Source organism: Poeciliopsis prolifica, unplaced genomic scaffold (assembly GCF_027474105.1).
Source record: "Poeciliopsis prolifica strain line A6 unplaced genomic scaffold, Auburn_PproV2 SCAFFOLD001, whole genome shotgun sequence".
NCBI classification, from domain to species: domain Eukaryota; kingdom Metazoa; phylum Chordata; class Actinopteri; order Cyprinodontiformes; family Poeciliidae; genus Poeciliopsis; species Poeciliopsis prolifica.
In genome coordinates, this window is record NW_026562376.1 from 23,331,499 (window position 1) to 23,355,538 (window position 24,040).

The following is a 24,040-nucleotide window of genomic DNA, read 5'->3' on the forward strand; positions in this document are numbered from 1 at the left end:
AGCTGAGCCAAACAGCGAAGCTCTTCATTTACCGGTTGATCTCTGTTCCCGCCCTCATTTGGAAGAACGAGATCCCGGATACAAGCGGCCGAAATGGGTTTTCTCCGCAGGGTGGCTGGGCTCTCCCTTAGAGACAGGTGAGAAGCTCGGTCACCCGGGAGGGACCCAGACTAGAGCCACTGCTCCTTCACGTCGAGAGGAGCCAGTGAGGTGGCTCGGGCATCTGGTCAGGACGCCTCCCTAGTGAGGTGTTGCGGGCACGTCCCACCGGGAGGAGGCTCCAGGGAAGACCCAGGACACGCTGGAGGGACCATGTCTCTCAGCTGGCCTGGGAACGTCTTTGGGTTCCCCCAGAGGAGCTGCAAGAAGTGACTGGGGACAGAGAAGACTGGGCCTCCCTTCTGAAGCTGCTTCCCCCGAGACCCGACCTTGGAGTAGTTTACTTTGTGAAATCAACAGGCACACATTGATTGTTCTGAAAAGATTTCCTCTAAGAATAAAGTTGTGTTGTTATTTAATCAATGTATCCATGCAGACAAGATATACCACATTTTCAAAAAGCTGGTTACAAAACTTCTTTCAAACCACAACTATAGTCAGCAATACTGACATTTAAAAAAAAAAGTCAAACAACTGTCATATAAATCACAATACAAATTCAATTAACTCACAAATATGTTGCTTTCCAATAATGCAAATTATATCTTCCTAAACAAAAAGTTTTTAAAAGAAGCTGACCACCAAAGTCATCAAAGCTGATTTTATCCAATTCAAACAATGTTTTGTTTTTCTTTTAAAATGAGTTCACCCATGTAGGAACACTAAACACACATATTAAAGTCCATCATTAGATATGAGGATTTTAAATCATGTCATAAATGTATCCCTGGAAACTAAATATGTTTGTCTGGGCATTTTTCAAACCAAAACAAAGAGAAAAAAAAGGACAAAGAACAAAAAGCTGATTTGTTTCATCCCATAAATGAGCTGTTTGTGCATAGAGTTAGAAGAGGTCAGCCAGAGATATGATTGTGTTTTGTTTGTAAAACATTAATAAAAAAAAAACAAAACATAATTATCTTCTACTTTGTGCATCGCATGTGCAGCTTTGTGTCGCCCGTGGCATAAAATCTGGATTTAGTTCAACCATTTCTAGTTGTCGCAAAGACAAGCGTTTGCGTGGCGTCGCACTTTGACAGCGACAAATTTTTCCTAAATGCAAAACGGTGCGGCGCTCGAAGAAGCCACTCAAAGAAAAGCCTCGCATTTTATTCTCATGTAATGCAAACCCACCTGTCATTGGTTCCAGTTGAGCAAGCATGAGAGCGAATCAGAACGAGTCAATATTAGCAGGATGGAGGAAGTCCAGCACACAGCCGAGGACTCTGTCATGAGCAAAAGGTTAGGCCAGGCTGATATTTATGCCTTTTGACTTTGAGAAATCAGTTCAAATAACCGCCAGACATGCTGATGTCTTATGGGATGGCTTTTTCCGCACAAAATGCATGGAGGCCATTTTCAGCTCCCCGCTGCGGATTTCCACCGAGCTTTCATGAAGCAGAGAGCTGAAACTTTGTAGGCCTGTGATCAAGTGCTTTTCTGGAGACACCTGGCTGCTCTGGCTACTCTATTCATTAAACTGCCTTAATGGCCTCTTGTGCTTCAAGATCTATCATGTTGCGATAATGGCCTTTAGGAGGGGACGGGTGCTTTCAAATGCTTTCTTCTGATTGGGAAAGTTGGCCCGTTTCTGGGCACCAGAAACGCAGCAGCTTAAAACACCTTGTTAATTTTATCGTCATATTAGCTGAGTCATTAACTCTCACACCCAGCTGCTAGCGAGGGAGCTGCAACATAGGAAAATAAAGGTTAATGGGTCAGGAGTTTAATGGTCTATTGTCTGCTAACTGCTTTGAATGTCAGGAGAAAAATAAATCTGGAGTCGGGCTTTGTGGAGTTTTCCTGGCTCTGTTAGCTGAAGTTTTGTTTAACTTCATCAGTCCATTATTTACACCGGATCATTCCCTGGTAACGGACTACGGAAGCAAATAAAATTGTGAAAATGTCAACTGCTACTTAAAACTGTTATTTTATTGATTGATTTATTTTTTTTACTGTAGCTTAAGATAACGTAATATTTTAAACCTGCGTAGTTCTGTTGACAAAAAAAGCTCCTTCCCGGTTTCACTGGAAATCGAGTGATCTGGACTCGACCCGAAAGCCAAGAATTTTCAACTGCCTGCTTTGCTGCAGAGGCAGAAATAAATAGCGGGCTCTTGGGTCTCGGCCAGGCTGTATAACCGCATAACGTTTAACTTTCTATAAATACCGCCGGATGCGGTCCAAGTTGATCAAGTGTGATTGAATCTGAAATGACTCCAAAGAAGACTGCCAAGTTTCCTTAAGATACTTTGGAAGAGCTGCTCGTCTCTGGCCAGCTTCTGACGGAGCCGCCGGCCTGAGTCACTCTGCATAGGCTGCATAACAGCAGTCATGCAATAATAATGGCTCCATTATTAAGACATGCAATTAACAGGGCAGTCCTGATATGGTTAGTTGTTTAAACCACAATTTTCAGTTTGAAACTGTTCTGGAATATAAATGGCAAAAATATATATTTAAGACACATATCTAACTGTGGCCTTGTGCACTCAGCTTTACGAGCATAAATATCTCCGTCACATTTAAAAAAAATAAACCATCGTACACATAAAATCAGAAAAGTTGAGCCTTGTTTTGAAAATGCTAAATCCACAGGGGGGCAGTGCAGCACAAAGCCAAAACCTATCAGAATCTTTCAAAACAACCACGACTTCCTGTTAGGAAGTCGTGGTTGAAGATGTTCATTGGTGTGGACATATGCATAGGTCAGCAGCGTACTAAATATGACGTTATTAAAACACAAGACGTTGTTGACTGGGCCAAGTCCACAGGGCCTTATTTCACTTCTATCATGTCTACACTTAAACATCACGTCAAAGTTTTCTCAAATCTACACTTTGGTTGGAGTTTTCATAATTAATAATTGTTTTAGCGATATAAAACAGAGTTTTTGTGTGGCTGAAAGTCCAAAACACAGATGGTCTTGGTCTAGGAATGTCTGTCTCCAGTCTTGGTCTCCATCCCTGATGGTTGTTTTAGTACAACTGTACTAAAACAATCGCCACTCACAATATTGACGGATTTAAATATTTAATATTAACAAATTTAAAGAACCAGACACATTCCTCGTGTGTTTTGGGTCGCTTCATCTACCGCGGTTGTGACCCGGTATCTCGTCCAAGATGTCTTCTCCTGGCTGCAGTAATCTTACAACTCTCCACTCTTGGAAGATTTGTGTTGGGTTTCTAATCCCAGTGCAGAGAGTTTGGGAACGTAAGGGGAAAGAATGGATACAATTTTCGATTTTATTGATAATTGCCGAGTAGGTAAAAAAGAACAACACTGCTGTCGACAGGTTGTTTTTTTTGCTTTGTCTTCAGTCTCCTCAAAAGCTAGAAAGTAGTCAGTATTGGGCTGTTTGTGGGTCCAACTTCAGCCTTTTATTAGAAAACTGTGAAAGGAAACAATGCATTAAATGATTGCCAAGATTGTGTTTTCTATTGTCCCTTTGGCAAGCGCTCTGCACGGCGTAAATCCAATTCTGCCATATTTCTGCTCGTCGGGCCACTTCATTCATTATTGTGTAACGAATACAAAGTGCCGCGACAGGCATTTTTTGTGAGCACAAACTCTCCGTGGTGTTTCTTTAGACGTCCACAGCATTTTTAAGTGTCTAACTATCGATTGCTAAAAGGTCTGTTTTTCTCATTTGCTCCTTTTATCCTGAATAAATGTGGAGTAAATACACGCAAGGGTTCACACAGAGAGTCCATCACGGCCACGGGGCCCACCATTCCTCCCACACTGAAGGCCGCCGATTGATGTTGTGAAGATTCGACGGTTTAACATAATCCGCCTAATGTCTGCTGATGAACAGCCTGGAAGCGCGCTCCACCCCTCACCCCCAGCCCTCACACCCTCGACGTTTTGCATGCTTCCGAAGCGGATGAGCTGTCCCTGGACGTCCGCACGACTTCCCCTCAGCTACTTGCACTCCCGCTTCAACAAACAGAACATGACCAAGACTGTCAGCACCTGCTTAAATATCTCCCACTTTAACCCGTTCTGGCTAATCCGGATGAACACGCCGTTCCAGGTGTTTAAACACTCACCCTGTTTTCCCCCTGAATGAAAAAACAAAACCACAAAGCGGCACCGGCTCTGCCACTCGAACTTGCATTTAATCAGGTGGCGAGCCCTCCCACCCCCGTTTGTAGTGGCAAGCCACTGATTAGATTTGGAGATTGAGAGCCATTACAGGAGGCTGCAGTTGGATAATGACTTAAGTGCTGTTTCGTCTTCCTTTCCTCCGCAGGAAGGAATTTATCTGGATGGGCCTGGCCTTAACTGACTGGGAAGCGCCCAACGGTGAGCAATGCCATATAGATAGTATCAATCTGCAGTGACCCTTTCACCACTCTCCGTCTTGCTGTCGGGGTTCTTGAGCATCGGAAAAGCATGAAAACGATGGCTGGCTTTACAGGTTGATACACAGAAGCTTTCGTTTGTGGTTTTCACTGATATTGTAAGACCAGACACCAGACTTTATGGCAAATCTATCCGACAACTGCAGGTAAATTCAAAAAGAAGCCGCAAAAAAAGATTGTTTTCAATGTTTTTGGAATAGCTTTACAATAAGATAGAAGTTTAAAAAAAAAAAGTACAATTTATTTCGATTGTGCAAAGAAGGTGAGAAAGATCATGCAGGGTTATGTGGAAGGGGACTGACCACTTGTTAAAGAGTTAAAATAGGAGCCATGTTCTGGTAACTTCCTGAAGGCAGCGTTTCAGAAAGAGCAGGAATTTTTAAAGAGACAGAGGCCAAATTCAAGGTGTTAAATTTCAAAGCCAAATTTATTTTAAGTCATATTTGTTACACATAGCATTTTTATAACAACCACAGTTAACGCAATTACTTAATTGTGTTTCCTGTGTATCTGGAAAATACATAATACTGCCCCTATAAACAGTGTTCAGGTCTCCATTAGGCTCTTACTCATTGAAGTGACAAGTGGTGAGGCCTCACCTGCAGGCCATAGATCACCTAAAGCATTCCTAGTCAAAGTAAGTCTTTGATATAGGTGTAAAAAAAGAAAAGTGAGCAGTGCAACTGAACATCATTAATAGATTTTCTTTTTCTTTTTTCAATGCCTTAGATTTTCTTAGGTAATTACTCTTAACAGGAAACACTTCACATGTTCCACCCGTGTTTCCTACAGGAAGATTGATGGTGGTGAACCTCCTCCTACCTCCATTTTCCATCTATGTCATCGGCTTCAGTGTAACTCACAACAAATGTCAGAGCAGTTCTTAAAGTGGCGAAGGAAAAAGACCACTTTTGGGCCCACTGGGTTAGCCATTAGCTTCAGCCTACCAGTCGAGCTAACCCTGGTGAATCAAATTACCTGTTTTGTTTCACGTTGAGTATTGAACCTGAAACTGTAAATTGCCCTGTGCTTTCTGCGTATATGCCAGATGTGCTCATTACTCTCCCTTTAATCACCCGCTGTGCAAGTTCATTGAAAGCAGAACTAGATGCGATAATCAATGCGATGCTAATTTCAAGCTAATGGTTCTGTGTAGGCAGGAAGAGTCCTAACAGTACCTGTCAGCTGAAAGCCATACCTTAAACAAACACATCTGACTGCGGTTGGCTAATAATAGAGTAGCACGCTATTTACCTCCATGTTCCATTACAAGAACATGACATCATTCATTATTCGTCTGATCAATTAAAAACGATGAGATGATGTTTACATGTGGTTCATGTTGTTTCGCTATGACTACAGACGAACATGTTCAGGTCAGAGGTTTCCAGTCTGTTCTTGGCTCCATTAAAGCGGCTATAAAAGCACAAAGGGAGAATCACATTTGATAAATGTGTGCAAAGCGAGGTCTGCATATCCGTCTAATTCGCAATCTGCACGCAAACGGCAATCAGCTCCTAAAACTTGAAAGCGATGTGGTGTTTCTGGGCAGTTTGTGTCAATTTCAGTGATGCCTTATGCATTCATCAGAGGTGAAATATACCCACGTTCATCTGTGCTAACACACATTTCTGCCTTGTATTTTCAGTGACTAAAGCTGTTCCCTTCATGGAATGAAACGGCTACACAATGCTGAAAGCAGGTAGCAGTTTTGGTTATGCAGAAGAAGAAAAAACAAAAGCAAAGCTCCACCTTTGTCTTTACAAAAGTGCTGTGGAGGTCGAAGGATCCAAAATCCCTCTGTAGTTCTGAACATTGATTGGGAGTCTCAGGCCTATAAGTTGCTCTCGGATCGGTCACTATAGCTGCGTTTCCATTACAAAATGTGTGGGAATCTTTGTCTCGGCAAATGTTAAAAAAACACAATTTTGCAATTGAGGTGTTTGTATTAAATAAGAAAGGAAATAAAAAAATAAATAAAAAACACAAGTCAATAATAATAGTGATTCAGACGTGGAGATCTATCTGCCATCAGAGAAGACGTTTGCATCTTATTCAGGCGTCAGAGAAACAGGCGCCTTCTACTTTGGAGCGGCTACGTATGTGGCGTTTTGTCGTCGTCAATTTTAAAACAGATATGGATTCAACGCGTTGGAATGACATGCAACTTTTTATGAACTGCGCAACCAGACGTCTGTCCAAAAAAACAAACCATTATCCTCCAACTACTTCCTGTCGTCGTCTTCATCGTCTCCGCCAGCAGTAACATCCGGTTGTTGATCACACGACTCAAAATGCGACAAAAGTGTTGCTGTCACAGGCAAAACTAAATCCTTCTGACGCAAAAACTTTTAAGCAAAGACATTTTTTAGATGTATTTTAGTATTTTCATAAAGCGAAATGTATTTTTGTCATTGCAATTTGTGCAATTTTATGGTTAATGGAAACACAGCTAATAAGAGAATAAAACAGAAATGTCTTCCATTGTCCCCCCAAGGGGAAATTCAGGCCTACTGGAGTCAGCTCGATGTTGGGATCCTCGTTGCTTGACGACCAAATATGTCTCTAATGTTGTCGATAGTCAAGGTTTTGCAACATCTAAGTTATCATTCAGTCGTCAACCTGACTGAATTGCTGTTCTGTTAAGACAGCTGTGCAGAGTAAACAGTGCTTGAAAACCTCAGTTGTGTAACTACTTAACCTGTCAGCATCAGGCAGCGTTTCTAACCACAACAATGTGAGGGAACGATAAAGCCGTTTGGTAAATAACATTAAATTACTGCTGCTAAACTAGTTGAGTTGAATTGAGTGGCGTGCTTTATTTTGTCCTTCTGTATTTAGTATTGAAAATAATCTTTCCCTGGTGGAACAATGATGACCAAAAAATGAAACAAACAAACATTTGAAGTCTAAATTTCTTTCAAATTTATGATTCAAGGTTATTATGGTTAGCTAAAACTAAAAACATGACAAAAACTGAAATTGAGAAAACATTTTTGTTAACTAAAAAATAAAAGAACAGTAATTAATGGGAAAAAACTTTAAGAAACTGGAACTATGTTGTGTGTTTATAAAACTTCCCCCGCTCACACACACGCAGTTTACATAAGCTGTCTGCAAATTACGTCACTTAAACTGCTCCATAAAATGGTGGCGAAGTTGGGAGAAACCACCAGTCAGTTGGTTGTTCAATAATAATTGAATTATTTTTTTAAAATTTATATTTTATTGACTATTCATAACCCGATCCATGGATACATAACCGCAAGACAATACCTGAACCTCTTTGAATTCTGCACCTAAAAATTAACCATAATGTTAAAAACTAAAAGTACTTACCATAGTTAATAAAAACTAAGGTAAAACTAAATAATATTTAGCTAATAGTAAGTCATAAAAACTAGCAAACTCACTCTAAAAACAAACTGAATTAAAGTAACAACAATATAAAACTATAATGAAAAACCCATTATGCAACCCTACCAGCCTTTGACTTCCCAGTAAATACTGTATCTATCCGTGTGTACTTTGCACACACACACTTTCACTTTTAGTATATAGTCCCTTTCATGGGCTCAACCATTAGGTTTCCGTTTCATCCCTCCTGTTATATCAGTAGCGTCACTCTTGGGTGTTGCTATCATTTCTGCTAGTCTTCCAGAACTGCTACATTTCCACATGAGATCCTTGATTGGCCAGACACAGGTGAGCCATGAACGCTACACATCGCACATCTGTCTGCATCCAGTTACACCAAGGGGGAAGTTGTGTCCACAGTAATGACTTACACTAGGCTGGGTGTGTCAATCTCAGCTGGGGGAGGCCCCGCTTTAAAGGTTGCTCTATCGACTCGGCGCTCGGAAGTTTTTCAGGAACCGAGGCGAAACTTTGCTGGAGTCGGGGCGGCTTGCGCATTGCATCTCCCAAGGGTGAAAGTGTGATGCCGATGAACCAAAAAAAAGGAACACCCACGCTGAAGGAGCAAGCGCACACACATACACACACGCATGGAGGTGAGCGCTGAAGACACATTCGTCCACATGCGGGTGTACAATGTTTGTCAAAGATGCACAAATAGAGAGTGCTCTCATATGACAGAATACCAGAGGGATCTGGAAAGGCAACGCTGTTTATCCTACAAAACAAACTTACATTCAGTGGAATGGATTGTTTTCTCTTTGTATTTCCTTTCTATTCCTCCTGATGTCTATTCCTGCTGAAGATGGAGGAACTGAAGACATTGCACATGTAATGCTGTTGGAATGTGTCATTTGACCACAAACTGTAAAGTACACAAGTGATTCATGTCCTCCAGCCCTCTCTCCTGACATTCCCACTGGACTGCAGTCGCAGCTCATTAACGTTTTGTGCCCAAGTAACCTTATCCCTTCCTCTACTAATACTTCAATAAATTACGTTGAATAACTGCCCTGTGGTTGCAACACCTAGACTAGCTGAGCCTAACAAGTGTTTGTCTGAAATGATTTGGTTTATGCCATTTAACACCTTTCAGAAATGTTTGTGTACGATAACGTTACAATGTTTCAGCTGCGTCTATGTCTGAGGTGTTGGACATTGAATGTCGTTAGTGTCATCACTGTCGTCATTTAGTGGGATGTTGTTGTAATTAACCTGTAAATGCTTGACCCATTAGTAAAGGTAATTAGAAGCTGAGCAAGTACCACTTATATGTTAATGAGCATTTTGGACTGGAGAAGACTCATAAGATGTTTAGTAGAAGCATGCTTTGCTGCAATGACTGCGATTCCACTGACCAAGTATACTAGCATTTCTATTAAGTGTTTTGGCGCTGAGGTGGTTTTTTTGGTGTATTTCAGAAACCTGCAATGAAAAAACCTTTTTTCTCATCACACAAGTTAGATGAGCAACGACCGGACATTTCCGCAAGTGAAAACCCCGGAGAAGAAAACGGCAGGAAGAAGCTGGAGGATCACAGCATGGCATTTAAAAAAATTTTTTTTTGTTAATGACTTATTGCGGTAAACAAACGTATTCAGCTGTGGTTTAGTGGAAACACCACAGATGCGGAGTTGGGTTTTTTTCCCCGAGACTGAGAAAGTCTTGGCCACATTTGTATTGAAAACGTAGCTGTTCAGGAGGAAGGGCGATGATTTTCTTTCACCGTTTGAAGATGCTTTGAACTCAAGCATCACACTGTAAAATAAAACATTAGGACTAGCTTAGATTGAGCTAATCCTAAGCACATCTGTTCAGCCTCCTGTTGAAGGGTGTGTTCACACCTGGAAAGCCCTTTGGTGGCCTTGTTTGGCATCAAGAAAGTAGACTATTATTTCATTTGGTGCGGTTTTCTTTAGGATTGTACTTTTTGCAAATGAGTTATGTCTTGCAAACACAGCTATGAGTATCATTGCTCCCATTGGATAGAATTGACAGCTCAGCCCTGGAAGGAAAACAAACTGACTGATGAAGTTCTTTTACTTTAATGCTGCATTGTTTAGGAGTTCTTCCGTTTTCTACTTGCTGAATAGTGCGTCCGCCCAAACATCAAGGAGGCTCAGTGTACTCCAGAACCATCCATGCCGTTCATCGTGAAGCCCGGCGACTGTGAGCAAACTTTTGTGCTATTAATGTCTTAATGTTCAAATTCTTAAGAGGGAAAAGTTCATTTGCAAGACCCTGTAGCAAAGTGGTGGCTACTTCCATTAACAACATGAGGGAAGTGTTGCACGATCCAAAGTCTTTCATGCACAAACCTTTTAACTGCAGAAACCTAAACAAATACACAAGCCCAAGAAAACGTCTTTGTTCTTATTTGTGAGAAAGTGCCTGCTGGAAGTTCCAGAGTCCAGAAGATGTGGCTTGAGGCCCGACAGCTGCCTATTCAGCAGTGATTTAGCAGCTGACAAGGCTGAACCATGTGGCTCAATAGCACTAAAAGGCTCATCCTGTATAATAGAGTTCCTCTGTGACGCAAACATGGAGAGGCAACCCCTCCCTTTTAGTTTACTCTGACATATAGCCCTACACATACACCTATCCAATTTGTCCAGCATTAAGTACACATAGAAAGACATTTTCCATACACGCGTGTTCATGTGAGGCGGGTTAGAAAGAAGCGCACACATGCACACGGCGCCCTGCCCCTCTAATGAAAAGCCAGGGCATTGAGACAATTGTGCAGGGCAAACACTTGTGTAATTGCCGTTGAGAAACGGCCCTTGTCGCAGGCTGTCATCGATTGGTTGTTTGCTCACTTGTGTGGGAGGAGGCCTCAGCAGCTTCGGTCTTTACTGGACTGACTTTACCTTAATGTGGTTCGAGGTTTTTACTCCGGAGAGACAGGAGATTGCCACACTTTACTTGTGGCTTTACTAGTAATAAAGTACTTGTAAGACTTGCTGAGAGAGAGAGAGAGAGAGAGAGAGAGAGAGAGAGAGAGCAAAACTTGTCGAGAGGTAATCAGTTATTTAGACTAGGGACTCTAAAGTTCTTGGCTAACTACTCAAACTCACTGCAGGAAATCTGGATGGTGATGAAGCACAATGAAGTTGGAGTCATCCAGGCAGCATTATGAATGAAGTGCAGGAGTCCAGAAGTGCGTCACTGTGTAGTATACGTCCATCCCCAGCAGATGGCCCCGCCTGCAAGTGCTTATTCAGGAGGGGAAGCGGTGACTTACAGGGGTGGGGGTGCCCTTTATTGATCTCATACTTTGAGATACAGCATGAAACAAACCATTTTTGGAAACTTTTTTCAACTATTTATCGCCGGCGGTGCTACTGCACGTCCACCAGTTCGCTCTGCCTCTTATTTGATTAATGACATCAATGGAAACTAGGGATGGCAAATGGTCCATATGACTGGTGAATTTTGTGAATGGAGCACTTAGTGACTGAGGAATGACGTCAGCACAAAAGCCGTATCTCTCAGCTGCGAGCCAAGTCCGAACCGGGGGTCTAGAGGAGGCTTCCCATTGGCTCGCCGTAGCATCACGGCCCACGCGATTGGCTGCCTGCAAATAATTAAACACCTACACAGTCGATGCACAAATCCGAGTGGTGGGATATATAGGCTGGTGGTTGGCGCTTCATGCAACAGAGTCAAGAGTTGTCCTGCAAGTTGAGAGAAAGTCAACTTCTTGTTGTTTTGAACAAAGATTCAGAGAGATATTTATATATATTTATTTTTACTGCTGGGTGATTACCATTGAAGGTGAGTGTTGACTTCCTTTATTGTCTACATCAGTGGGTTGGGGTTGTATGTTGACTCTTCGGTTGTGGGATTAGGAGGGTGGCAGCTGTTTGACTGGGTTGGTGTGGATGAAATGAGGCTGGTTCCCAGAAGCAGAACATGTTGGGAAGCTCCTGTTTTCCTCTTGGGGACCCAAAGACTCGGCCAAGTCGGAAAAAGAGGGAGGAAAGGTAGAAACAATGAGCAAGGAGATCTCCAGAAAAAGCAACAAAAAAAAAGAAATTGCTGAGGCGGTGCACTTCACGAGAAAAACGGGCAGAAGCACCCTGCTCAAAGTGTGTGTGTGTGTTGCAGACCAAATGTGTGTGTGCGTGTGGTAGAGAGTGCTGGAAGCTCATTACACTAATGCACTGGTCCCTTAGGGAGTTGGCAAGCTTGGAGTAACCCCCCAACACCACCTCTCTTTTCACCCCTCCTCTTCCAGCAACTGCTACCTATATTGCAGAGCCTGGGACCCTTGCCTACCTTCCCCCACCTCCCCTTCTCCAACACAAACACGTACACACACATTTATACATACCCAGCTACCTGCAGGCATGTCGCACTCCCGTCCCCGCTGCGTTTGACATGAGGGAACTACATGTCCTGTGCTCGCTGCTGGATATTTCGGAACAGTGCGTTTCGGTGAACAAGAGTGGATCGGGGGGGTGGCTGCCGTGTGCGTGAGGATGAGGAGACGTGGGTAGAACTAAGCCAAGTTTGATAGGAACTCAAGGGTTGGAGGGGTGAGGAAGAAGAAGGGGCTCGGCGAGCAGCAAGTACATTTGTTACACATGTTGCCTTGTAGATACATCAGTGCGCAAGATGCTGACAAGAGGGTTGGGGTGGGGGATGTCTTCCTTCCTGTTGCAGGGGACCATGGTTATGTTGAAGATCTCCGCTTTCCTCGTTGCCTACGCCCTGGTCATCTGCCAGATGTACTGCTCACAAGCCGCCCCTGCCAGGTGAGACACGGTTCTTGCGACTTACTTTTCGTTCAGTCGGCTGTCAAGCACTTACAGTGATTTATGGATTTTAAAAGCAACACTCATATGGCAAACAATTGGTTTCCTGGTTTTCAGGAGTTTTTTTCTCTTCTTTTTTTAAAAAAAAAAACTGTAGTCTTTAAATATTTTTCTCGTCATTGTGTTTTTCTTTTTGAGGAATTATCTGCAATAACATTAATAGAAGCAGTAAAAGCTGATATACATTAATGTACATGTACAAGTGTTATGTTTTATTATCAAATATATAGCACACTGTAAACTCAACTACATGGCAAAGACACAAAATTTAATACTTATTTTCCAGTTCCTAATGCAAATATCTTGGTACACTTGGAAATAAGGCAAACTAAATTTACAAATAATTTTAGAAATTAGAAATATAAGATAATAATATAGTTAATAATTTTCTAATTTTGGTTTTAAGAAGTAACATTGACATATTTTTTTTTTGTAACTGTCTTACTATAAATGAAATAATCTGCCAGTGGAACTAGAACTTTTCATCAATACTAAGGATTTGTTTGTGTGAAACAATCTCCAATTTTTTGCTGAAAAGTTAGTTCTCTTATTTGCTGTTCCGAGTTATTTCCACTGGAATAAACAAAAAAGTACTTGGTAAGATTTTGAGTTGTTGCAGTGTAATTTATACATTCTGACATTTGGAATATTTTCTTTTAAAAGGTTGTTTTACTAATTCGTGTGACTTGATAAAATGGAATAGAGTTGAATAGAATGTGCTAGATTTGATCCCGATCTTGGACGTCTCAATTGTAGCTAAACATTATGATGCAAATAATAATAAAAAAAGAATAAATCTAATGCTTAGTTTAGAATTTAAAAATCACAAAGTTAGGAAGGAAAACTTGAAAAACATGGATTTTGTTTGCAGAAGTTGTTATTGCGCATCTATTCCGCTGTTTACCTACTATTAATAAAACACAAAAAGAGGAAGTTGTAATTCACTCCCGAGGGAGATAAATGAGACCTATATATCCATACGGAGCTCCATTCCAGCCACTCTCCCGAGCGTCCCTATGAAGCTATTGATTTTGTAATAAATCTAAAGCTTGTTGGAAATCAACCCCCCCCCCCCCCCCCCCCCCCGCAGACCCCCCCCCCCCCCCAGCTGCCCCTCCACGCCCTCTCCCCAGACGCCCCGCTGGCCCTCAAACCCAGACGCCATTACTCTCCGAGGTGCTGATGTCTCTGCCTCGCCTTCCCATACATCGTCTTTACCAGGACCCCCAGATCCCACCCCAACACACACACACCCACACACACATCCTGGCGGTTGTGGGGCCGTGTGAGCTCTTAGACCTCTTCAGAAATGTTCAAAAACCAGCTTTTGAGTGACTTAAATGCCCCATGAAATGTGTGACAAATGTCCCCAAGGGGGAGATAACTCCTGGCCCGCTGACCGCTTGTCCCCTTGTTGTCCCCTGAACCGTCCCATCACAGACCAGGTTTGGAGTCCATGTCAGAACGAGTCACGCTCACGGACTACGAGGCGCGAAGGTTACTGAACGCCATCGTCAAGGAGTTTGTGCAGATGACGGCAGAAGAGATGGAACAGCAGGCGACGGAGGGAAACAGGTACATCCAATTCTTATTTCCTCAAATGAAGCTTTAATATTTCCTCACAGCAGAAGCAAACTCACAGACGACTCGATTTCTAATGGAATGATGCAGAAACGTCTCAATTAACTGATCATAAAGTTGATTTTATTTACATATTACCATGTCTTATTCTGGAGGTTTGTACAAATAGTGTGGTGGGTTTAAGAACAGATCTGTTCTAGAATTATTAGACTACATTTTGTTCCGGCAACGATGTAGACAGGTCCAGAAGCCTGGCTGCTTTTGGCGAAAATGTAAACCGGACGGATTGTTTTTAGATTGTTCCCACGTTTCACTCTCTGGTTTCGTTCTAACACCACTGCTGATGCATCATCATCAGTCAGCTCTAGAGAGGTATGTCCTTACATAGGGAAAAAAAAAACACAAAATAAAAAATAAAAAAACATGTTTTTTCCCCACAACAAAATGCTAAAATGGAGAAACGAAAAAAAAAAAAAAGAAAAAAAAGATAATCTGTATTCTCTGTCATGACCCTTTTCCCTGCATGAAACAAGCCTGGTTTTGACTGTGTGAAGGGGTGAAAAACTGCCTGCTGGGCATGTGAAAAGCATATATTCACTTTTCAGACCCCCACTCAAAAAAAAAAAAAAAAAAACCAAATATGCATGATGTCAGTTGTAGTTACGGGAAGCTGCATGACTGCGGGAAGTGGATGGGTTGTTTTTGTTGGTGTAAAAGAAGAAGGATTTGTGGGAGAGGGGGTTGTGGGTTGGCGCATGATGGGACGGATGACGAGCTCTTTGAATGTCTCAAAAAAAAAGGAAAGCTGGTGGCATGATGCTGTATGAGATTTCCTGTATGAGAGTTCCTATTTCACGTTTGTTCAAACTGTGACGGCATGAGACAGAAATGCATGTGAGGTCAGAGCGGCGTGTGAGCGGAGGTCAAAGGACAAGACCAAACTATGATGATTTGTCTTGCATGTTTTCCCTCACCTATGAGTCCTTTTTTTCTCTGCATGTCTTTTCTGTGTGTCCCCTCCCCGACAGCATGGACAGACCCCTAACCAAGCGCTGTTCCAACCTCAGCACTTGCGTGCTGGGCAAACTGTCTCAGGAGCTGCACAAGTTGCAGACATTCCCCCGCACGAACGTGGGAGCGGGAACGCCCGGCAAGAAGCGCAGCGCTCCTGAGAGGGACAGCTATGCAAGCTACGGCGAGACGTTTGACAGCATCTAAACCCTCCTTTCTCCTCTCTCTCCCTTTATTTATCCTTTCTTCTTTCCTGTCTCTTCCTCCCGGTTTGCTCTCCGTATTTTTCATCCTGGCAAGTGCATGCTAACTCCTACCGGCTTGAGAAGAACCTGACTTTTCTCTCTCTTTTTTTTTATGTACCTCTTTCCTGCCTTTTTTCCCCTGCTCGTTTTTTTTTTTGGCAGAGAATAATTTGTTCCTTTTATCTCAGACAATCAGACATAATTTACACAGCTGTAACTTACAACATCAGATATCCATTTCTGTGTAGTGTTATTTGATGGCATCTAATAAGACAGCTCACTTAATGTAACCATTAATAAATAATACACTCATGACGACACCATGTTTGTTGTTCAATAAACGTATTTTTCTACCAGGAAGCCTTAGCTCCTGTTCGTTTTTCTTAAAGACTCACCAAAATTGGGTTGCATGAACACGCGAGAAGAAAAATTGGTTAGCATGAATATGAGCAAAATTAAACAAGAGTGTAAATATACCATAAAACGCTTCAGTATGTCCAAAGGTAAGGAAATAATCCACTCATGAGGACGCCAATGTTTGTTATACAGTGAGCGTAATTCTCTACCTGGAAGCCTTAACTCCTGGCTTAGCTGTTCATCCGTTAAGACACAAAAATTGGTTCATATGAACACGCAAGAACCAAACTAGAGCATAAATACACTTTAACACTCCTTGAAATCTATTAAGTTGTCAATCAGTTCAGAGGTAGGAATATAATCCACTCATGAGACACCGTATTAGTTGCTCAACGAATGTGTTTTCTACAAGACAGCGCTAGCTAGCTAATGTATGCACACGCAAGACTGAAAAAACAAATTAAGAGCGTAAATCCACTTTTAAGACGCCTTGAAATCTGCCTGGGAAGTCCCCAGTTAGTCAACAGGTAAGAAAATACATAAGCTGTTGCCTTATTTGTCCACTTTCATCAAATACTAATCATACTGCTAGTGTGTTGTGGATGTTACCTCAAGTAAGCGTAACGTGGCGTTGTCGTGCTAATCTCCGTTTGCTGTCCTGAAGCAGCGTTACAGCACAGAAGCGCGCCTGCAACACGGCCACGTGCGTGACCCACCGCCTGGCCGACTTCCTGAGCCGGTCGGGGGGAATGAGCAACAGCAACTTCGTTCCCACCAACGTTGGCGCCAAGGCCTTTGGCAGGCGGAGGAGAAGCGTCCAGATGTGAGCGCTCTCCATCGGTCTCCTGGGGAATGGTAAAACACAGTTTTATGCAAATTGTATTTCATCGATTAAAGTTTGGCGTGGTTGCCTTTGGGCGTACCTCAACGTCTCTTTGTTTTCTGTCTTTCAGAGGCGGACACCTGAAAAGAAAAAAACCCCAAAAAATACGACTTGTGAACAAAATCCAACACAGCAAAACTACGCAGATAAATACTAAACTGGCCCTTTACCTTCTCTTTCACATTCTTACTGGAAAAGAAAGGATGTTTTGTCCCCGTTATCCATCCTGTTAATCCTTTTCTTTAATTTTATTTATTTATTTATTTTGGGCTTTTGGCAAATAACTGAAAAAAATATTGGGAAAAAAGCACTTTACTTTATGTACATGAACAAATGAACTTCTTAAAGTTAAAAAAAACAACAAAAAAAAAACATCCCGATGGTTACTCTTTTTTATACATGGATATTATTGGAAAATAAAATGAAAACAGCAGTGGTCATCACTTTCTTTTTTCCGCCCCACGTTTCGCCTCGTTAGAGCACATTTGTAGCGCAGACCCCCGCTGAGAGTCATATCTTTACATTCCCCCCTTTACTAAAGATCCTCCCCACTTCGCTCCCCACACAACGGCTGTTGTCTTGTGCCTTGATGTAGAAAAATTTACATGAACATGATTGTACGGCTTTGTTTTGAGACGGCAAAGAAGAACCCGAGTGAGGATGAGGAGAACGGTGGTGGATTCATATTGTAAACAATATTGTGAAAAACAAAAAAAAAATTTCAGCAAGATTAAAATGTATTTTAGATACACTTTGGTTTGAGGTAATTGTGTTGTTCTTCGAAGCATTTCGTAAACAGATGTAGAGAGAGAGAGAAATAAATCACCTGCCGCTTATATTTGTACTGACGATGCTGCCATTGATCCCGAAATAAATATGAAAACTATTAATGTTTGAGTCACATTTACAAAAACAAACAGTCCACAGGGAGCAGAAATGGCCCATTCCAAACAACCCGGACACGTGACAAGAAAAACGTGGAATTGCTGAACAAAAGGCAGCCAAAAAAACCAAAAAACAACCACATCTGCACATCAAGCAGCGATATTTTAGGCAAAATATTAAAAAAATTAATAAAAACCAACATTTGAATTTTATGCAGGAAATTTAACATGATGGAAACCTTTTAGAGGAGTTTGACTTGTTGTTCCAGCAACGCTCCAATAGATGGCAATCTAATTATCCACACAAAAGGCTTCTGTGCTTCAAGAGAGGAAACCAAACCTTCCGTTCTCCAACACCTCAGGCTGCCTTCACATTTTCACAGACCATCTCAGACCGGGATCGAGTTGTGGTTAATTCTGGAAATACCTGAACTTGAGACAGAACATCAGCCGTGGTGCACCTGAAAGGGTTCATCAGGCAACACGCTCCACGCAGCAGCCAGTGGTTTCCCCGTCCTGCAGAGAAACACTTCTGTGTTCCTGCCAGTGATTTGGAGAAATTTGTCGTGCGACGTTTTCCAAAGAAGTGAAATGAAATGGACCAAATTCTGAATCAGTAAAAAAAAAAAAAAAAAGACCTTTCAGTTTTGTTGGAACTTAAATATGCACATTTATCTGTATAGTTTTTTTCTCCTAAAAAGAATAAACAAACCCAAGGTCACCAAAGAGGCTGCAGGTTTACGGCATCCCTTCCTCCAAGGTACGGGATGTCTGCAGTGTTCTTTAAATGGAAAGATATTTCCTGTTTGCTTTTCTGAAGCTTTTATGTTTTCTCTGTCTGTAGGGAATACTTAGTTCTACCGGTGCATGACTGAAAAAGAAAATTGTATTTTTGTTTCTGTATTTCATAAACGCATCAAATATAAAATTACTTTATTCAAATACATTCCATTTTAAATGTGAAAGCATCATAAAAAGTAGCTCTTTGAAAGGGTTTCTTGCCTGCAGGTGACGTTGTATCATTGTGGAACGACACACTGTAATAAATGTCTCAAAGAGTGTTTCACCATCATTTTTTAAAAATTATCTTCATGAAAAGTTGATTATGGCTCTTACTGTAGTCTTTAAGCTAGTTTATTATTGCGGTGATCTTTTTCTAATTTCCACACATGTTGTTCCATGAAACGGATTAATTCAGCCCCTTCAAGGCGGAAGAGGTTAGAAACCACTTTCTATGTATCTTGCTACCTGTTTCTGGACTGTCATTCTCACTTACCCCATCCTTTTGGTCCAGTCCAAGTTTCTCCTGGCAGTTTGTTTCTTCATCACATTTTAATTCCAATTAATTGTAACTTTAGACAACCAGAGCTATGATATTTCACCTACAGAGTACAATAGAGTCCAGTGGTTCGCTGTTGTCTTAGGATAACACTAGCTATTAATTTAGCTTTCCAAAATTAGAGATTTGTTTCAATCAATCATAAACAAACTAAATAAGCAAAAACAACATTAATAAATAACTCCATGATCTACAGCGATCCGACTTCACTTTTATTGGTTCCACAAACCAATTGAAACCTTAATTGAGGTTCACCTGCGATTTTGTGATTGAAGATCTCGGCGTCCTTTGTGTCGGTTGAAGCGTCGTCTTTCAGCTCATCGCTGTTGATCTGCGTTTACATTAGTGCGACTTTAGAGACGGAAGGCGTAACGAGCGCGTTCCAAGTGGGGGAAAAACGTGCCAGACAGGATAACGTTGATCCTATCAGGCTGCTCGGATGAATGCTAAGCAATGCAGCCGAGCAAAAAGGGGGTATTTGCCACTACTTGCTTCATGCTCCAACACACAAGTGTCTGCGGCAAAAAAAACAAAGGAGTTTTTTGTTAAACATCGTACGTAGTGCAATGAATCAGTGAGAAAGGAAGCAAGTATTGACAATAAAAGGACCAATTGGCTGATGTATTAGCCCTACAAATCCATCAGCTGGGAGTTATTTCGAGAGCTTATGTCATTACTGCTGAAGCAGAGAGGGGAATTGTTTTCTATTCCCCCTTGAACTTTTAAAAAAAATTCCTGATCTGTCACACTATCTGCTGCTCCGTCTGCCGGAGAGAGAGAGCAACTAACTTCCACATGGAACATTTTTCTGAAATGACAGAAGAGGAAAAATAAAATCTCATCTCCATGTTCCGGACGACTGAGAGGAGCAGGAGGTTGCGGGGAGCTGATTCTTGGGGTCGGTTCGGTTTTAGGATTCTTTCTCAGCCGTAATCTTAACAATCCCACTTTGTAAAAAAGGAATAGCGTTCCTAATGGCAGACAGCTGCTTTGAATGGGGCACGAATTAAACAATTCATATCGGAGACAAACCAAGAAGTGGAAGCCGTGCCTCTTATCCGGTTCCCCGAAACCCACACCACAGACCCGCTTCCAAACCGAGGGTTTTTGGAAGACGTTTTCCTTTTAAATAATAATTTGATGGTCAGGGGAATAGAGAGCCGAAGGCACGATGCTGCATCTGAGATGGTTTATGTTCCACCGGATTCTGCAACTTAGCACATTACTGGTTCTACTGAGCGGACCCTGCTTGGTTTCATCATTTACCAGCATTCCTTTGTTTTTACAGTGTACAACCTTTCTGCTTTGCTTGTCTTTATTGTGGAACTTATCAATATTTTTTTAACACAACTGTTTAAAGCGATATGTGAGGATTTAGTCTGGACAATAGGGCTAACAGTAAAAGGAATGTTTTATCCCAATTGAACAGCTTTTTGTGTCAAAACGCAATAAAAACAAGCGTTTCTCAGGTTCTGCACTGTGGGGTCCCGTTTGGAAAATTAGCACAGTCAGAAATGAGCAGAAATAATTTGGGTTGTTCATGCCCAACATCTCAGCTTAAAACGTAGGATGAGCCGTTTCAGTGGCAAGAGCGATAAATACCAGTGGCTCTACTACGGCAACAGTGACTGCACCGGCTCACCGGCAGGAGTTTATATAGAGGCCTGCGAGACCCAGCTTTAAATACGAAGCTTAAAGTCAGTTTTAAAATAAAGATGTAGTTTGCGAGCTAAACAATTAGCTTGTTGCCAAATATTTGGCTTTAAAATCAATGTCTAGATCACTAATTCTATCAATAGTGAGAGCAACATGCAGGACTTTTCCTGGTGTACTGGTACCAGTCTGTAGTGGTGACGAGAGAGCTGGGCCAAAAGGAGAAGCTCTAGATTTGATGGTTGATCCATCTTCATCTTTGATCGTGACAGAAAAAGAAGGTTTGCAGATACAAGTGAACAAAATGATCTCTTAGAAATGGGGTGAGAAGCTGAGTCTTCTGGGAGTGACTGGAGCCACTGCTTCTCCATGTCGAGAGGAGTCAGCGGAGGTGGCTCAGCCATCTGGTTGGGATGTTTCCTGGATGCTTCCCTGGTGAGACATTCAGGCACGTCCCGTCATTAGGAGACCCGGAGGAAGACCCTGAACATGCTGAGGGGATTTTTCTCTCTGCTGACCTGGGAACATCTTGGGATTCACCTGGAAGAGCTGGAACAAGCAACTGGGAAGAGGGAAGCCTGGGTCTTGTCTGTCCAGACTCCAGATGAGCAGAAAATGGGGACTAATGTTGTTGGCACACTCTCCAAAAGACATACAGACTTCTGTATATCTAATTTTTAGGAAAGACTCTTGAGATGGGGTTTTGTATATGTATCCAGGAATGTGATGGATATAATTTTGTGTCTTATATCTCAATCTTTTTGCAACAGAACAATCTCGTTAGCCGAAGTCCGTTTCAGCCAAAAAACTGAAGTCTAACTGGAAGTGGAAGCAGAACCTCTGATTTGTTTTCTGAAAGTCTACCTTTGCATCACCGTCCCTATAATATATGTGCCGTTCTGCTCAGTTTTGCTCTTTTTCTCACGTTGGCCAGGAAATTAGGTCAGATATGTGAGGAAATTAGATGTTTACACTCACATTTACGCCGGAGCTAATATTTATTTTCCCCCCCTCTTAATGTGCACAAGGGTCTTATGTACGCATGGGAGAGCACGCGAAGTCGTACGCATCACATAACGGCGTGATGATTATTCACTCAAGAGTACAACCATTTAAGCCGCATCAGGCCGACGCAGCGGGGTCTTTCGTGGAAATTAGAACCAGCCGCTTCTCCACCGTTTATGCTTTTTTATTTTTCTTCCTCCATTTTTAAAGCCCCCCAGTTTTTTTTCCCCCATAAGGTAGTCATTTTCAGGCTGACGTGAAACCAGACACTCAGGAGCAGTCGTGGTGAAGGTCCAGAAACAACACCGGGCCGAGACCGACATCCCCTTTCCTTCCCCTTCCCTCATCCCCCTTTTCTCGGCCTTCTGGGACTAGCTCCTGGGAAGGAAAACACCCTTTCACCGTGTCAGAACTGGGATTTCTTTCTGCTGCCATGGCACTTTTTTGTTTTTTTTCTCCTCTCCATCTAAGTCTCTTTTCAGTCCCTCCCTCTTCTTCTCCCCTCCCTTCCCGTTGCTGCCACATCTGGAACCCAGCTCCTCGTGTATTTATGTGGTCTGTTTTGTTTCTTTCTTCTTTTTTTTTTTCTCCAAAAGTATTATTTAAAAGTTCTTTACCTAGTCTTGTTGGCAGCTTCTCTCCATCTGATGAAGTCTGCAATTACATCTCACCATAACAGGTCACTCTGCAATTACATGCTCCACCACAGAATCTTACCCCCATCCCACCACCCTCCTCTGAACTGAACCGCTGCTCATATGGCGGACCGAAATAGAATAGTTTCATGTCTGTTTGGATGGCAGCCCAGCTGAAACTATGCTCCGCCGTGACTGACAGTGGGATGTGGACTTTTTCTCCTTAAGAAAAAAAAAGACCTATAAGGCCAGCTGTGCGCTCAGACTCCGTTCAGTTGCACCCCGGCAGGCGTTGGTGGTGGTTGGGCCAGCTGGGGCTCTAAAACAGGAGACAGAGCTGAATAGAGTTTTGAGTCAGAGTGGATAAAAGTGAGCAGAGGGAACAGCGAGCGCGCGGACAGCAGCACAAACTCTTGACTATGAGCCGCAGCGGGAACACCTTGCCGTTCAGTCTCTAGCCAAGACGATGGGTGAGTTTGGTGAACTTTCAGTTTTGCGGACCGTCGGACTAAGCTGAGTTGAAAGTCGAAGGCGCATTGGTAGCTTGAGTGAAGCTTCAGTGGTGCCACACCAAATATTCCATCAGGTGCCATCTGATTTATGAAGCACAGTGCAGACAGTCTGGAGCCAGTTGCTATGGTAAACTGTGAAGTGTGACGAGTGTCAGCCAGCGTTCAGATTTTAAAAAAAAAAGCGTCCTCTGCAACACTCTGGTAGATTCTCAGGACTATTAACAGGCAAATTTCTAACCTCCTAATGATGATAATAATAACAATGCATCACACTGAAAGAGTGCTTTTTAGGACACTCAAAGACGCTTATGCCAGATTGATAAACGTGCAGAAAAGACTAGTCACAACTTCACTAAACAGTTACTTTAACAAAACACTAAACATTCATCCACTTTGTTTAGTATAATCCTCATTCATTGGTCATGTTTGTTTGGGGACTTTTCTAAGAAATAAGCATTGCTAATTGCAGCCTGAGCTCAGTATCCATGGGAACCGACTGGTGGCATTCTCCACTACTTTTATGACTCTTTGGTTTTTGACCAGAGGTTAAATGTCATACCGACTGATTTCAACACCGAGGCACTGCTGATACGCTCCTGTTGCATTCATAAATTTTGCTATGGAGATGTTAAAAAACAAGTGCACACACGCCACGTGTTGTTCCAGCTCCGTCAAATCTAGAACTGTTAGCTGCTGGGCTAACTGCTATCGTCCTTCAAGCACACTGTGTGCATTTTGTGTGTCAACCCTTGATTCTTTCATTCAGCTGGGCTATCGCCTCCCCATTTCCAAGTTGTCTATAATCTGCAACAGATAGTGATTAGAGCATGGAGCCAAAAATAAACCAGAGTTTTACGGGCTGCTGTGAAACATAGAACAATCTCCAATGAAGTGGTATTCTCTTTCTTTTTGTTATTTAATGGCCAGAAATCCATCCAAATGGGTTATTGATACCAGCCTTATTTCTGGACAAACATTTCGAACTTGTCGGGATTGTTTTAAACTATTGACTTTCTCTGAGTGTAACGCCGGGTTCCCTCTCTGTGTTCGTCGGTGTGTCATAACCTGACCGACATGTCGTCACCTCTGCGCAGTTTCCACCAGAAATCATTCACAGTCGCCGTTGGTGATGAGAAGTGTAATGGAAGTGAGCGTGATACATCGGTGCA

The 24,040-nt window shown here is 42.3% G+C and overlaps 2 protein-coding genes across 7 annotated transcripts in view; both read left to right on the top strand.

The window, feature by feature from the left end:
* Positions 1-11,580: 11,580 nt before the first annotated feature.
* Positions 11,581-17,594, top strand: LOC129359184 (calcitonin-1-like). Of its 5 annotated transcripts, none has more exons than XM_055028662.1 (4): positions 11,581-11,723; positions 12,615-12,706; positions 14,207-14,341; positions 15,376-15,963. In XM_055028662.1, exons 2-4 carry the CDS (start codon positions 12,621-12,623, stop codon positions 15,563-15,565), a joined length of 411 nt encoding a protein of 136 aa, XP_054884637.1. In that variant the 5' UTR covers positions 11,581-11,723; positions 12,615-12,620; the 3' UTR covers positions 15,566-15,963. The 5 variants fall into 5 exon arrangements, with proteins under 5 accessions (XP_054884637.1, XP_054884644.1, XP_054884622.1 ...); XM_055028669.1 differs by lacking the exon at positions 11,581-11,723 and adding an exon at positions 12,493-12,520; XM_055028647.1 differs by lacking the exons at positions 11,581-11,723; positions 15,376-15,963 and adding exons at positions 16,625-16,815; positions 16,914-17,594 and having other exon boundaries at positions 12,540-12,706.
* A 5,031-nt stretch (positions 17,595-22,625) lies between these two features.
* Positions 22,626-24,040, top strand: part of LOC129366128 (protein inscuteable homolog) — a 49,184-nt gene continuing 47,769 nt past the window's right edge. For both annotated transcript variants that reach the window (XM_055039809.1, XM_055039801.1), the window contains exon 1: positions 22,626-22,829. The gene's annotated coding sequence lies outside the window, so the exon portion shown is untranslated. The remainder of the gene's footprint in view (positions 22,830-24,040) is intronic.